A 15,380-nucleotide genomic window follows, 5' to 3' on the forward strand; every position below is an offset into this window, starting at 1 on the left:
AAGGAGCAGAAGAAGAGAAAGGAGAGCAGGCAGAGCAACTTTAAAATCAAGCAGATGAATATTTTAGAGGCGATGGGAACAAACAGCTTAACGCTAAAGGATGTAGCATCTTCATCCTTTATGGCACGCTTTCATCACAATCAGACGAAACCACAAAGGAACACTTCAGTTTAATTTCTGATTAGCAGAGAGGAATAAAGTTGGGAAGTTTCAAGCATGGTTAAGTTTAAAAGATAAATCTCAGAGTTGATGAGATATTATGGACGTCAGCAAAGTGCAGACTGAAATACGAAAGAGCTGAAACTGATTTTCTACATCCAGAGTGGGGTAGAAACTAAGACATTTACTTGAGTAGCTTTTTTGAAAACAAACTTTCAGCAGTATTTTTCTTACGCTCTACTTTTAACTTTTACTTGACTAATTTTATTATGACGTATCTCTACTCTTACTCGAGGAAAATGTCCGGATTTTCTACCCAGTGAACAAAAAACAAACATGTTTTAACCAGAAATTCACCAGACACACACCTGCAGTTTGTGTTACTTTGAGAAGCTTTTTATTGAAAGAAACTGATTTAGAATAATTATTTTTTTGCCTGAATTTTTATTTTACTTTTTTGTCATTTTCATCCTTAAAATTTCCACTAACTTTATATTTTGGTTTGTCTGATGATGTAATTTTAAAATATTAAATGATTGATAATTTGAAAATGGCTGCAAACAAAAGCGCAGTTATACAACCTTGCATCTTTGAAAAGCAGAAGTAGAGCCTCCTGCACAACCAACAAGAGTACAGTAAGTGGTTTCTGCTAAAGATCTACAGTGTTCCTCATCTTCTCTTGGTGGTTCAGCCAATCAGCAGCAAGGAAAATAAATTGCACTTCTGGATTGGCTGCTTTGCAAACACCAGTAAATATCGAGTGAAGTAGCACAAGCTGCTGCTGTTGAAAAACAATCCACGTATCAGGAGAGTTACATTTCACAGAAAAATCTGCAAATACTAAACGGCAAATGGGTGAAGCTCCGTTGTATTATAAATATTTAACAAAAATCCTGATTACTATATTATATTAAAAAAAACAATATTTTGAATTTGTATTGGCCAGAGAAAATCAGCACGTGTGCCACCAATGGGCCCCACGCCTCACTTTTACCACCACGACTTTAAATATTTAATTTAAAAAAAATATTTAAAAGAAAAAGGTAGAGGCAAACATAAAAAAAGAATCATCTTTAATGTTATAGGCTACATTTGTACATTTCTACAACAGACTTCCAGTAGGACTAACAGCCAATTAGAAAAAAGACAAGCTAGTTTCATCTGCAACAGTTAAAAAAAACTGGTCTTTAAAATTAAATACATCATGTAAATATCATCATGTCCCATTAAATAACAATAATAATAATATTTTTTAAAAACCACACATTTAATAGTTTGAACAATCAACGTGAAATATAAATTACACCGAAAGCACCTTTTCCGGAAGTGAGGATATTAAAATAAATAATTGGCCTTTTTTTTTTCTTTGTCATAACAAGACAGTACATCGTCACGGTAACCACGAGAACGCTCCCACCGCACGAAGTCAAACCGATTCAACTTCCAGCACGAAATGTTCTCAATCTCGACCAAAATAAAATAAAATAAAATAAAAAACATCTGTAAATTAGTAGCTTCATACACAAGCACTATTAACATGGTAACATTATAAAAGAATCCTTCTGAGGGATTAGAAATTACCAATGTAGATGAGAGGATTGTCACACTGCTGATGCAACAACATGGAGGAAAACGGAAATGGATTCGTACAGGAAGTCTTTCACTGCACCGATCATGCAAACACACCTCCAGCCGCATCCGACACATGCACACAACTCAGGAGTTTACACGCAGAAGTGAGATGAGAACTTAACGTGGGTATTAAAAAATAAAATAAAAAAAAATAATAATTCTACGGGTGCTTGAAAACATCACGAGAATATCAAAGAGCGAGGCACCAAACCGCCTCTTTAAGCTCCACCAGCAAACAGTTCAGGTGGATTCTGGCTCTACTACCATTTATGGGATAGAAAAATTCATACATCTATGTTACAGTACGGTAAGAAGGGCTTCAATGTGTGCAGTGCCTCGCAAAAAGTCTTCAAATCCCTTTGAGTTTCTCACATTTTGTCATTTTACAACCACAAACTTCAAACTTGATATAATACTGATGCATGTTTCTGTAATATTTGACGTTCTACATGAAATAATTTAGACTTAATGGCAGAAAACTAACACTAACACCAAGAAACATGGTGGTGGCAGCATCATGCTGTGGGGATACATTTCTACAAACTTAATAGACTGAAAAAGCTGTGGGGTAGAGGTGAGGCTAAACATATGACAAAAACCACAATTAAAGCACATTTATGCATTAGTACAGCCTAGTCAAAGTAAAGCTGGACAGCAGGACAACGCTTAATGGAGCACTCTACAAATCTGGTTTGTGAAAGATGCAAAAAAAGTGGGAAGATCAGTGAAACATTTTGGCCAACACACAAGAAAACACTTTAAAACATGGTGGTGGCATCATCATGCTGTGGGGATGCCTTTTAACCCCGTCAGCAGGGACACAGAATCTTTCCCCGAGTTAACAGAAAGATGGATGGAGCCAAACTCTGGGGGTGGAGCGGAGTCAAGCTGCAGAAGATGTGAACTCATGACTTAGATATATGGTTCTCAAACTGTGGTACACGTACAACTCATGGTACTTCAGCTGCCCTGACGTGGTACAGTGAACCAGGAGCAAGTGCTGGTAGCTGTGGATAATACTTCCACTCCAGATCCAAGGTTTGGATGGAAGCTGTAAGGCTAAACTACAACAAAGAGATTTGCTAACTGTTATTAGCAAAACCAGCTCTTAACAGACAATGTAGCTCAGCTAATTATTAATTTACTCAGCTACATTTTGCCCCCAGTTCAAGTGTTTATATATTTGCTGATTATTACAAAATTTTAAAAGTAAGGCGGCCATATTGGATTGTAAGTTGGTGAAAGAAGTACCATTTTACTACTTTAGTTAATCTTTCTGTCAAGTTCTCCGTCTAATACTACGTCCTTCAACTATGCAGACAAACTGAAACGAACAACACCCACTGTACTGAAGTTCAGTCAATTCATGTATTTGAATGGCCTAATCAAAGTACAGACTTAAATCCAACTGAGTCAGTCTTTTTTTAAGAAAATAAATACTAAGAGTTTTGTGGTTTTAAAGTGAAGAAATGTGAAAAACTTTAAGACATATGAATCATTTTTTGCAAAGAATTCCACTTGACCTGCAGGTTCAAAGGTAATGCTTTAAAATTTGGTATTCTGAACAAACTGTAGTGGATATTTCTGCCATTTCAAACCCTGAATTTCTACATCAAGATAATTCATTAGAAAAGCAGATTATGAACAGAAACGTTTAGAAAAACAAACAACATCTAAAAGGTTTCAAGAGAACCAGTCACTCTCAGTCCGAGTACTGCAAATCTAAGTCCACCGTACCGTCCGTCACCACCAGCCGCACCCGTTTGGGTTTTGTGGTGCCCATTGGGTGCGACATAGGAACCCCACCGTAGTGTGAAGCACCTTGGTTTTCCCCTGGCTGGCACTGCTGTTGCATGTCCTTCCGGCAGTGTTCGTCCTGACTTCTGAGGCCAGCGAACCCGCACAACGAGGACGGGTTGGACAGTTGGGGTCCGCAAGGTTCAAGGACTAGCCGTCCTTGAGTGCCCGAGGGCTCCATCAGGCAGTGGTAGGTGTAGTTTGTAGCAGAAAGGCCCGGGTAGCCATCAGAACCGTCCCTCAGGCCCAGAGTGAGTGAGTGGTCGCCGCTGAAGTTCAGCACATAGGGGGGACCTTGGTAGCCGTAAGGGAAGGAGGCGGTGGACTGGGTTTTGGGTGCTGGTGTACTTGGAGGAGTGCTGTGGACTAGTTGAGGGCTGCTGTGCTGGGAAATGGGCGAGAGAGAGGAATAGCTAAAGTCATAAGCATCCTGCTGTGTGTAACATGGCTGGTGTCTGTCGGTTTTATCCAGCTTCTTGTCTTGCTGGGATGAGTAGCAGTCAGATGCTTTGCTAGGAAAGAAGAAGGGCCTCGGCATCTCGGAAAAGTTTTTGTATCCCATGTTAGTTTCAGCCGCTTCCTGTTTGTCTGATGCCATCTTGTTTTTACTGAAAGACTGTGAAACCGAGGAACTGGGTCTGCTGAAATGAAGGTTGGAGCTGGCGAGGTTGCTGGAGGAACTGAAATGGCCGACATCCTTTCCAAACCCCTGGAAAGATATGTTGGTTTTTTGAGACACATTAGGAACAAATTTCTGACTCTGTTTGGCAGAGATCCGGGCGCCGCCACTAGCAGCTACAGTGTCCTCGCACGGCGCGCTGTACAGGTTCTGCGTCTGGCTACCCCCCTGGTACTTCAGAACCCTGTGGATTACCGTAGATGGCTTCTCCTGGTAGCTGAATGGATTTTCAGGAGAGTTGGGATTCTTTGTTGAGAGGACTGAAGGGGAAAGGAATCTGTTGGACACTTGAGCCGGCGTTCCTCTGACCACAGTTGGCTGGTTACTTGGGAATGACTGGGATTTACTTGGAATGGTCATGCGATGGAACGGGCCTTGGGTTTTGAGGTTGAGCTGTGTTTTTGATTGGCTGGTGGTGGCCTTGAAGTTGATGGAAGGCTGGCTTAAAACGACGGGATTTCCGGTGAAAATACGAGGCTTGCTGGCGACGGACAAAGATGGTTGAGTTTTGGGGTCATCTTTGGAGAGCCTCGCTCCCAGAGTTTTGCTCATAATACGTTCCTTGCTCACAACGTCTGAATTTACCGAAGCTGAAAACCCAAATCCAGAGTTGGGTCCGTCTTTGGAGATGCCCTTGGCTTCACAGTTCTGAACACTCCCGGAGTCACTTTTGGAAGCAACCAAGCCCGGGAAAAACTGCAGATCCTCACTGGTGAAGTTATTCCCCGGACTTGGCGGGCCCAGGTAGGGTGTTTCGGTGGACCAAGTGTCGGTCGGGCTGTGGGAAAGAGGACTGCTAAATGGGTCGGTAGGTGGGTCCAGGGAGCACAGATCTGACGGGGAGGATGGGAGAATGTTTTGCGGCTGGTCGTATCCATCAAAGCCGAGGCACTGGAAGTCCAGGATGTCTTCGCAGCAGTTGGTGAAGCTGGGCTCGGCGGACAGCATATTGTCAGCGGCCACAAACGGGGGGGACTGGGACAGGGTCTGGATCACAGAACCGGAGGCGCTGGCACCAGCTGCCGTGGGCTTCTCCAGGGTCTGAGAAGAACACAGGCCTTCGGAGAGTCTGGAGAGGCTGTTGTCAATCTGCTGGAGTGTGTGACTCAGACAAGGGGTGGGCGTCTCCATGGGCACACTCTTGCGCTGTTTGTCAACTTTGAGCCTCTGTTTCCTTCCCCCCATGTACGTCTCCAACCTTTCTATGATTCGCTCTCCGGCTGAGTGTGCAGCTTCAGTTTTTCCCTCGTTAAGAGGTGATGACAGCGACAACGGCGAAAGAGAGAGGGAAAAAGGGGGCGGTTCTGTTTTTAGAGACATCAGATTGCTGTTGAGTCTCAGACAAGTCTCCTCTTTCTTCTGCCTCCCTAAGGCGTGACTCTTGACCTCTGTCTTGACGTTAACCTCAGCTCTTAGGTCGGGCAGTACAAGCCCCTTTTTGCTGTCCACCTCCCAGATATCTTCCACCTTCCTCCTCAGTTTCAGAACTGGTAATTGAAGGCCGTTTGAGCCCAGTTCTGGCCCCAGCTTTTGTTGGGACGCGCTCTCAAACAGGCAGCAGCTTTTTAAAAGACAATCCTCCACTTTAGTTTCTGGAAGCATCTCACTGGTTCCGTTCAGGTTCAACAGGGGCCGGCTTTCCAACTTTGCTGTAATGTCACTTTTTTCGTCAACAGATTCGCGAAGTCCGACTTTAGTTTCACTAACTCCATCCATCTGGACGTCAGTAACTTGTTTTTTGTTGTTTTTGTCGTTTCTTCGTCTCAATCGATGCAGTCGGCTCTTTGACTTCTGACTCGCTTGAACGTGAGCCTCCATCTCTCGGTTTAAGATGGACACAGAATCCATGATTGCTTTGAAAGGATCACACGCCATCGAGTCGTCGTGCTTTTCCGTTTTCAGCGCCAAGCTGTCGCCCTGAACATCCCACACTCTCCCTCTTCTCCGCTTGAGGCGGATCTTGAAATCAAAGCCGGCTTTTGTTTCCTCTGAGCTGTTTTCTTCAGGGGACGATATTTCCAGGTTATTCTGGGAGTTTTTTTGGGATCTACGTGTGACAGGATCTTCACAAATATCCTCCTCCTGATTTTCTTGTTTGCATTGCCGGACTTTCCTCAGCAGGTGGCCTCGTGGAGATCCGTTAGGTCTGGAGCGAAGCACTCTGGTAACTACCGGTTGTTTTTGGATCCGCCTTGGAGCTGATTTATTATCTTTCTTGGCTTCTCCAGACGTAGCGGACGTGTTCTGTTGTGGGGCTGGAGGCGACGTCACCACAGCCGTGTTTTTCTGAACACGATCGGAGGCGGAAGTCGGACCTCGCTGCGAGTCGATCTCCACGGAGCTCCGAAATGTGCGTTTCTTCAGAGGTATGTTGGACTGCGGGTTGGCGTCCGGGCGCGGCTGAGCCTTCGTAGAAACGGCCGACCTGTGAGGTAGTGAGTTGATGGAGGAGGAGGCCAGCAGTTCACTGCACTTCGGTTCGGACTGGACCTGTGTACTTTTCACACCCAAGTCCGTGCAAACAGAAACCAATCGCTCATCGTTTGGGGTTCCCGTCCCATTTTGTGATTCATCTAATTTAGTTTTTCGCACACTTCGTTTTTTCATAAACCGCCCCTTAACTGAACGATTGCAACTTCCTCTGTTTATGTCTCCCTGCAGCCTCTGATCTAAAAAAGATTTATCTTTCCTTAAAATGTCCGACAGCAAAACCTTTGCCTGTTTTATCACCACATCTTCAGGACACTCATTCAAGCATCTCTTCGTCTGTCCTGACACTTTAACTTCCACTTTCTCTGCATTTTTAACACTCTGGATATTACTCCCTTCTTTCGACTTCCCCACTTTTTCAGCTTCAGTTAACTTAGGATCTCTCTTCTCCTCCTTGAGCTCCGTTTGCACCGTTTTTATTTCCACAACTCTGTCAACCCCCTTCTTCTCGCAGCCAGATGGATTCCCGGCGACTTCTTTGTGAGCATCTGTTCCATCTGTGGCCTTGAGGAGCGTTTCCTTCCCTCCTCGTTTGCTCGTAGCAGTGCAGACGTCTGACCTGAAAACCTGTTTTCTTGGCAGGTTCCCAGGTTTGGGGGGCAGCTGGCTCCTTCCTCTCCCTAAAACACCACTTTTCTCCTCTTCTTGTGTTTTTCCAGCCTCGGCGGGTTGCGGGATTGATAACCTGGTAAGGTCGACGGTAACGTATTGCTTCAGGGTGATTGCTGGATTGTCAGCAGCCTTCTCCAACACGGTCAGAGTCGGAGCGGCGATCCTGGATTCAACTTTGCTGCTTTGACTTTCAGTGATTGCTTTTTTCGTGTTCTCCTGCTTTGTTGCGCTGCAGGTTTTGTCCTTTTCAACAGGCGGACAAACTGTAGTAGTGTTAGCCGTGTTTGCGCTACTGGACTCCGTCTTTGTCTCCTGCGTTTTATGAACCACGCTTTTGGTTCTTGAGCAGATCTTCATGTTCAAAGCCACGCTATTCACGGCGGATCTGCTTCTCAGATTGGCTGGCACGGAGGAATTCAAAGTCAAAGATTTCGGGTTTTCCTCAACAGTCGCTTTTCTTGGCTTCACCTCCTCTAGTTCCTGCAGCAAGGCCCTCTCTTTGCTTTTGGGATCCTTGCAGTGCAGCAGGAAATCCACTGAGTGGCGCCGCACTCTGATGCGCAGGTCCCTCAGAGTGACCTGGGACGGCAGCGGAACGGTCCGGCAGCGTTTCAGCAGGTAATTCCCCGACCGCCTCTGCTTCTCACGCCTCCACCTCTTGGTGTAGTTCAGCTTCTTGTTCTTCAGAGCGTTTCTCCTCATCTGCTGGGTGAAGGAGTTCCTGGAGGGGATCGCTGGCAATGAAAGGAGACAAAACGAGCAGCTGGATTACATTCAGGAGGACAAAGAAAAACAAAACAAAAACAGCTCTGGACAAAAGTTTTGATTAATGTTAAGTTTTGGCTTTAATCGTTAATTTTAAACCAGTTTTCTAGAGTGCAATTTATTTAATAAACAACCTCCAAAATAAATGTCAGAAGAAAGAAACACAGAAAGAAAGAGGGAAAGAAAAAAGATAAAGGAAGAAAGAAAGAAACAACAAAACAAAAAAGAAAGAAAGGAAGAAAAAAAATGAAGGAAAGAAGAAGCGACAGAAGGAAAGATAGAAGGAAGAACGGAAGCAAAGAAGGATGATAAAGAAAAGAAGAAACAAAGGAAGGAAAAAGGGGAAGGGGGAAGGAAGGAATGAAGAAAGAAACAAAAGGAGGAAGGAAGGATCCAAAAAGAAAGGATAATACATAAAGAAAGGATAGACGAATGAAAAAGGACAGATGATGCAATAATTATTGTAAACATTTCAGATTCAATGAAATATGAATTAAAGATGTAAACTCTGGGTGGATTTTATTTCATTCCTTTGAGGTAAAATCTCTGGATTCGATTTTTTCGCTGTATTTCTGTTCACCTGTGAAGATCCCGGCGTGGATCCCCGGGGCGCTGGGCCTGGCGGTCAGGTGTCCTCTCTCCCTGTGGTGTCGCAGGTATCGCTCCCTGAGCCGGTACTTCTGGCCCACGGCCTCCTTCGCCTCCTCGCTGTCCGGCTGCTTCCCTCTGTGCCTGAAGTGGCCTTCTCCGTTCCTGATCGGATCAAACACACGCGCCGTGAGCGACACCCGAGCCGCCACCGAGACAAAGCCGGCCGGAGCGGCGGACACACCTCTCGCAGGTGCAGCATTCGCACATTTCGTTGCCTTCGCCGAAGAAGCTGGCGCCATAGTAACAGGTGATTTCCTCCCCAGGCGAGATGGGTCGGATCACTTCCACGCAGGCGATGTTCTTCTCACCAGGGAGAAACTTGACAGGTGCAAAAAGAGAGGAGAGAAAAAAAACAACAGATTAGACAAAAGGTGGGTCCATCAACAACAGATGTGTCAGAAAACATAAAATAAGAGATAATTTCTGTAATAAAAACGCAGGTCAGCGATGTTTTACCTTGCAGTTCGGTTTGCAGTCTTCAATCCAGGAGACAAATGGAAAAGAAAAAGATTTCAGTTAATAATTGAATCACCATATCAATGGAAATTAGGGCTGCAAAAAACGATCATTTTAGTAATCGATTAATTTGATAAAGAAATCACCGCATTCCAACGATTTTCATTTAACCACGTGAGCCTTTTATTTTATTAATTCTTTATTTTTTAAGAAAAACTAACATTTTACTGCCTAAAATGAAATAACAGCATTCCTTACATGCATGCTAACCAGCTGAAGCTAAAGTTTTGCATAAAACATTTTCACAGACAAAGAATGTTGTTCCATCCTAAATGCAAAACTTATCTATATTTTGTAGTTTTGGCTTAATTACGGCTTTAATTCTGTTCATCTTTTCACCATTTTTTAAGTCCGTATACAAACGATTAATTGATTTAGTTCATGATCATTTCAATAATTAATTAATCTTTCTAGCTGTGAAAAATAGCCTGGATAAGAATTGTATTATTTATAGTGATAGTGGGGAAAAATATCATCTTAACAATAACAATGAACTCATTAATAAAAACCCATAAACTGATAATAAATTTACCGTTTTGTTTTGCTATTTGAATCATTTGTCCCTAAATATTAATTCAATCTATGAACAACAAAATATCAAACCTTAATCAAAATAAATCCCACAAAATATCAAAATTAAATTTTACTGCCTTATTCCTTATCTCCAGTGGAAACTAAAGGAGCGCCCCCATCAGTCTTATTCAGGTAATGCAGTTTTAAAACCAAAGTTAAAGGTGCAACTTTTTAAAATAAGATTATTTTTGCAACAGGATTAAAATAGCAATAAAAACAAACACTTCAGGAAACATTTTAGAGGTGAAATATTCCATTTTATGACCTTAAAATCTTCATTAACATTTATCTTCTGTAATGATAAATTATTCACAATACATTTAATAATCAATTAACTGTTGAATGGAGAATAAAAACTCAAAAAAGGGAAATTACTGAAAGAACACACGCAGACAAGTAATTAAGTGAAAATGTTTCATATATATATATATATATATATATATATATATAAATTTTGCATTTAAAATAAAAAAAGCAAACATTTCTTTGCCTAAATCAATCCAACTCACAACCCTTACAGTCATGCTGAGTCTAAACGATAAATCGATTATTCTGACAATTAATAGGGTGAAAAAATTACACATTTTGCAGATTTTCATTTAATATCAGAAATACATTTAAAGATGCAAACAATTCAATTTCTTTTTTAAATAAGAAAAACATAAAAAGTACAACAGCAATTATTTAGTAAACAAAAGTAGCAGAAGATGAAAAGATAAAAAGAAGTATTTTTTATCTTATAGAAGATAAAAAATACTACTAAAAATAGATTTACTCTTAAATGCAATGTTTATGTTTTTGTTTTATTTACTGCTCTGAGTGTCTTCTTTCAGCAAATTGCCATTATGAGTCTTCATTTAACAATTAATCCATTACTTAATTAGTTGATTATATCAGCAATCGATTAATCACGATTAATCCAGTTAATTGCACTAATTCTTAGCCTGTAATATGATAAAAGCAGAGAAAAGACGCTCACCATGGTTGATGAACGCTGCGGGCCCGAGCCACAGCTGAGCGCAGCGTTTACGTGTGGAGTACATGACGCTGAAGTCGTTGACCCCTGCCCTCAGCACGACGCTGTCCGCGGGGTTTAGCTCCGCTATGCAGCCCAGTAGGACCTCCACGCGCTCTCCAACGAACCTGCAGGACAGACGAACAGACGCAGCTGTGAGAGCTCAAGGCAGAACTGGAACCGACAGCTGGAAGAAGAGGGAGGGAGGGATTACCAATGCCTGGTAGTCGTTATCTTCGCTCCGTTGGTCTCCGACGAATATCTATCACACGACTCTATCTTGATCCCACTGTCCAGCAGGAAGGCACTGAGGTAGCGATACACCTGCAGCCACATCCAACAACACATAACGGTGACCTATTATGCTTCCTTGAACAGGTCAGGGTAGCTCTATGGACTAAACAAAACATGTATGACAGATTTCTTTAGACAAAATCATCCTTAGATAATGGATTTAGTCTGTTCGGTTTCAGAATGAGATGTTTTAGGGCCTCTTGTCACTTTAAATCTAAATAAGCTGCTGTTTACACTCACATTTTAAAATGGCACACAATTACACAACCGTACATCTTTGAAAAGCAGAAGTGGAACCTCCTGCACAGCCAACAAGAATGCAGTAAGTGACTTCTGAATGTTAAGTCAACAACAAAACACTTGTACTTTCCAGCAGCCATTATACATCAGTAAAACCAGCTGCCCAAACCTGTTGGAGCTCAGCTTGGGTTGCTAGGCAACAGGCAGAATTCCATTGAGGTTGCTAGGTAACGGTCATTGCCCAAAGAATGTGACTTAATCTTGATGTTTTTGAAACGGCTCATTCTCCAGACTCCAAAAAACATTAATTTACTGCTAAAACTGGCTGGATGTTTTTTTTTTTTTGAAGCACTTGTGTTGTTTCTAGAAGCAGTTCATATCCAAGTGGGAGTACAAAAACATGAAAAATTGTAATTTTGCATAATATGTCCCCTTTCCTACAATTCCAAGATGTAGTCCTTTGATATTTTGTACCAATTGAAGTCAAATTTAGCTTAAAAATATTATCTGGTGTTCTCAAATTACATAATTTGGCTGCAGTTCTTGACAAATCAGACTTCAAAGAGGTATGAAAAGATTTGAGTTTATTTTTAAGCCACATCGCCCCGCTCTGCGATGACGTTACAATGACTAAACATTTATAAAGATGAATGATTAAGTTCTTATGCATGAATCAGCCTGCAAACATGCTGGTTCATCCTGACCTGCAGGTTTAGACACATGTTGCCATTTTCTATTTCCTTCCTTTTCCAATTAGCTTCAACTCCATCAGCTTCTCTTTGTAGTAACAACAGAAATAAACCAAAACTTGATCTCAACGTGTCTCTGTAGCGCCGGCAGTGTGAACGAAGCACCACATGGACATGCAAAACGAACTGAGTCTAGACCCATTTTTACTTTTCTAGGTGTGAAAACTATCACATCTGTAAGGCTGAGTGTAAAACATGAATATATGTGTGAAGACTCTTTAACAGCTGCTACAGTCACAAACTGTTCCACACATCTAACATCAGATTTCCACATTTATAAAGACCCCAAATTAGTTGTTTTCCAGTAAATTTTAAAATATTCTGGTAATTTGAGTTGGCCTGTCGCAATAAATGAATTAAATTCATGACAAATTGGAACAAACACAATAATTTCAATTTGCATTATTCATTATTTTTCTCTTTCCTCTCTCTTTCTACAAAAAACCGGATGACTCTACGCTTCAGTTTGGTTCTTTTGCCTCAACTGGCTCTTTTTTGAAGGACAATGTTGTTTACATAGACTTCATAATTGATTTCATTTGTTGTTTACACATTTCCAGAAATCATCCAGGATGCCTCCTGCACTAAATATAGATTCTTCAAAGCACAATTTGTGATTTATGTTTGGCATATAAGAAACATTAGTTTCGTAAACTCATAATCTATACTTTGAAAACATCAAAAATTTACACTTTCTTTTAAAAATAGCTTTTGTCTTTGGATTTTGCACAAAAAAAAGCAAATTGATGATGCAAAACTAATATAAACTTAATCATTTAAATTTAAAGAAACATAAAACAGCAGATTTTAACAAATATTTTCTTCTAGATAATAAGAGAAAGAGAATGTGGCCCCCGTTTAGATGCCTACATGTTGTCTCAGCAGCTCCTGCCGGTGGCTCCCCAGAGCGTTGAAGTAGTCGCCAGCGAGTTCGCCAACAGTCAGCGCCTCAAACGTGGTGTTGAAGTCGTGCGTTCGCTGAAACCGCAGCAGAGTCTCCTTGAGGACACCCCAGCGTCTGATCTCTGGTGCCGGACTGGAACGGAAATAACGACAGATTAAAAACACAAACGCAGAGAAACAGAGGGAACTATTTTGATATTTTGGGAGATGCAGAATCTTCAATGTTTACTAAAAATCAGTGGGAAATGTTTGTGACTAAATGCTAACGGTGCAAAAAAACCACAAGTAAAATTCCAACAATTAAAATCACAAGTCGTACGACAACAGAGAGCAAAATAATACAAGAATAAAGTCGGGAAGTTAAGACAATAAAATAGTAAAAACACGAAACAATTTAAATGAGGAATGTTGTGTCGTGTGAACATTTTTACAGAAAACACTAAATACTTAATCTTTTAACAAATCAGCAGCAAATTATTAGTAGTAGCAGAAATGTGTCTAACTGAACTGAGGCGAAAGCATCAACTTCACTTTTTAATTCACTCCAGGAACTTTTTCCTTATTAAAACAACTTTTTTCTGTCATTTTAAGCTACTCTTCTGGTAAAATTGCATCTTTTAAGAAAAAAAATATTTTTTTTTTACAACGTTATTCTCAAAAATAAGCAAAAATTATTGTATCTTGGCCCTAATGTTCTGCTACACAACTGTTAAAGAATGACTGAATAAAATTCACTTTTTCAGAATATTTTCTGTCATTTGTAACTTTATTTTTAGAAAAGAAATTGAGGGAAAGTAATAAAATCAGATCTGGAGCAAGTAGGTGTTTTTGTCTGCAAGAACAACATTCAAATCTGTATCTGTAAAAATAATAAACTGTGCAGTAACATTTTTGGCTTAGCAAACCATTACAAAAGATTAAATAAGAGTTTATTCTACATACAGTTAAAAGGTAGGACATTCAACAATGCTGACGTTTAATGTTAACTATGAAATTTGAAACTGGTATTGTTTTAATAATAATAAAAAGCTATTCATTTCTTTTTTGCTTCTTTTCCAGGTTGTTGTATGTGACAAATAATAATGCTCTTCATGACACCAGCTGCACAAAACATTAGATTTTTGTCACTAACCTGCATACAGTTAACAATATATTCAAATTTATTGATAGGGAATAGTAAAAGTAACATATTTTTTAGCTTTCGAACCTCCATATATTCTTGTCATGATAAGAAAATGCCTCAAATGATAAGAGATATGATCAGAAGCAACGACTTTTCACTGATTACTGTAAAAACTGAGAAACACTGTTGTAGAAATCTTAAGTTTTACATGATTTTGGAGTCATTTGAAGTAATTTCAGTTTTCCTATGTTTTTATATGAGGGGAAGCTCTTTCACACATGCTGCTAACACGCTAGTTGACAGTGTTTTGGATTACCTTATGTTCATTTTATGGGTGCTGAAGCCCAGAAGAGGGTCCAGCACCAAACTGGTGGCCAGGTCATCGGTCTCACACAACTCCTTCACACTCATTCTAGTGTAGCCGTCCATTGCCTCCCACCATCAGCATGCTGCAATCACAGGGGTCAAAACAACGATACGTTACAGGGATCTGAAGCATTTCTGCACAACCAGTCTGCAGAGAACAAGCGGAATAGCTTGGTTTAGGTGCTCAGATCAGCAGAACACAATCTCTTCATGCAGCATGTTGTTCATCTTTAATTTGCATGTTCAATAGTGCAATAAAAACAAGGTCCAATGAGGTTCTGTAGGGTATTAGCCCGCTGTGTTCTGATCAGAGGAGGGAGGAGGCTGTACGTTTAGCGGCCTGCAGCTAACGGAACATTACTGCATCATTTAGCTGATAAAATATACACCCTGCGGTCTAATATTTAAAACAGCCTCCTTATTAGAAGATGCAGGAATTATAACCCACCTGGGAGTCGTTTTGTAGCCGACGAAAGTACCGCCAGGTAGACAAGTTAACGCCTGGAAGCGAAAGTTAGCCTAGCAACATAAAGTAGCTAGCTCTCCGCCGATCAGCTGCAAACGAAAATGGAGTCTGCTCGTCACTCCGTGTCCTGGCTGGTTGGATAGCGATAACGAAACAAATCCCGGTGTGAATCCCGAAAAGTACAAACGCACGACATTCCAGTAAAACGGGACGAAAATGTTTTAAATGTGTCGTAAATTAGCTTTGCAAAGATCGCCTAAAAGTTGATGAGAAACCTCCATCACAACCAAACTATTCATGACCACGCCCACGGACTTACCTATTGGCTGAAGCCAACTTCAATTACGCAA

The 15,380-nt window shown here is 41.1% G+C and overlaps 1 protein-coding gene across 1 annotated transcript; it reads right to left on the reverse strand.

Annotated features, from left to right (window-relative positions):
• Window positions 1-1,215: 1,215 nt before the first annotated feature.
• kmt5c (lysine methyltransferase 5C) lies at window positions 1,216-15,335 on the reverse strand. The gene is made up of 9 exons (XM_028042290.1): window positions 15,013-15,335; window positions 14,515-14,647; window positions 13,043-13,208; window positions 11,104-11,213; window positions 10,854-11,017; window positions 9,242-9,261; window positions 8,967-9,103; window positions 8,715-8,887; window positions 1,216-8,103 (listed from the first exon to the last, which is right to left on the reverse strand). Exons 2-9 carry the CDS (start codon window positions 14,625-14,627, stop codon window positions 3,494-3,496), a joined length of 5,493 nt encoding a protein of 1,830 aa, XP_027898091.1. The 5' UTR covers window positions 14,628-14,647; window positions 15,013-15,335; the 3' UTR covers window positions 1,216-3,493.
• Window positions 15,336-15,380: the final 45 nt, after the last annotated feature.

Source organism: Xiphophorus couchianus, chromosome 16, assembly GCF_001444195.1.
Source record: "Xiphophorus couchianus chromosome 16, X_couchianus-1.0, whole genome shotgun sequence".
NCBI lineage: Eukaryota > Metazoa > Chordata > Actinopteri > Cyprinodontiformes > Poeciliidae > Xiphophorus > Xiphophorus couchianus.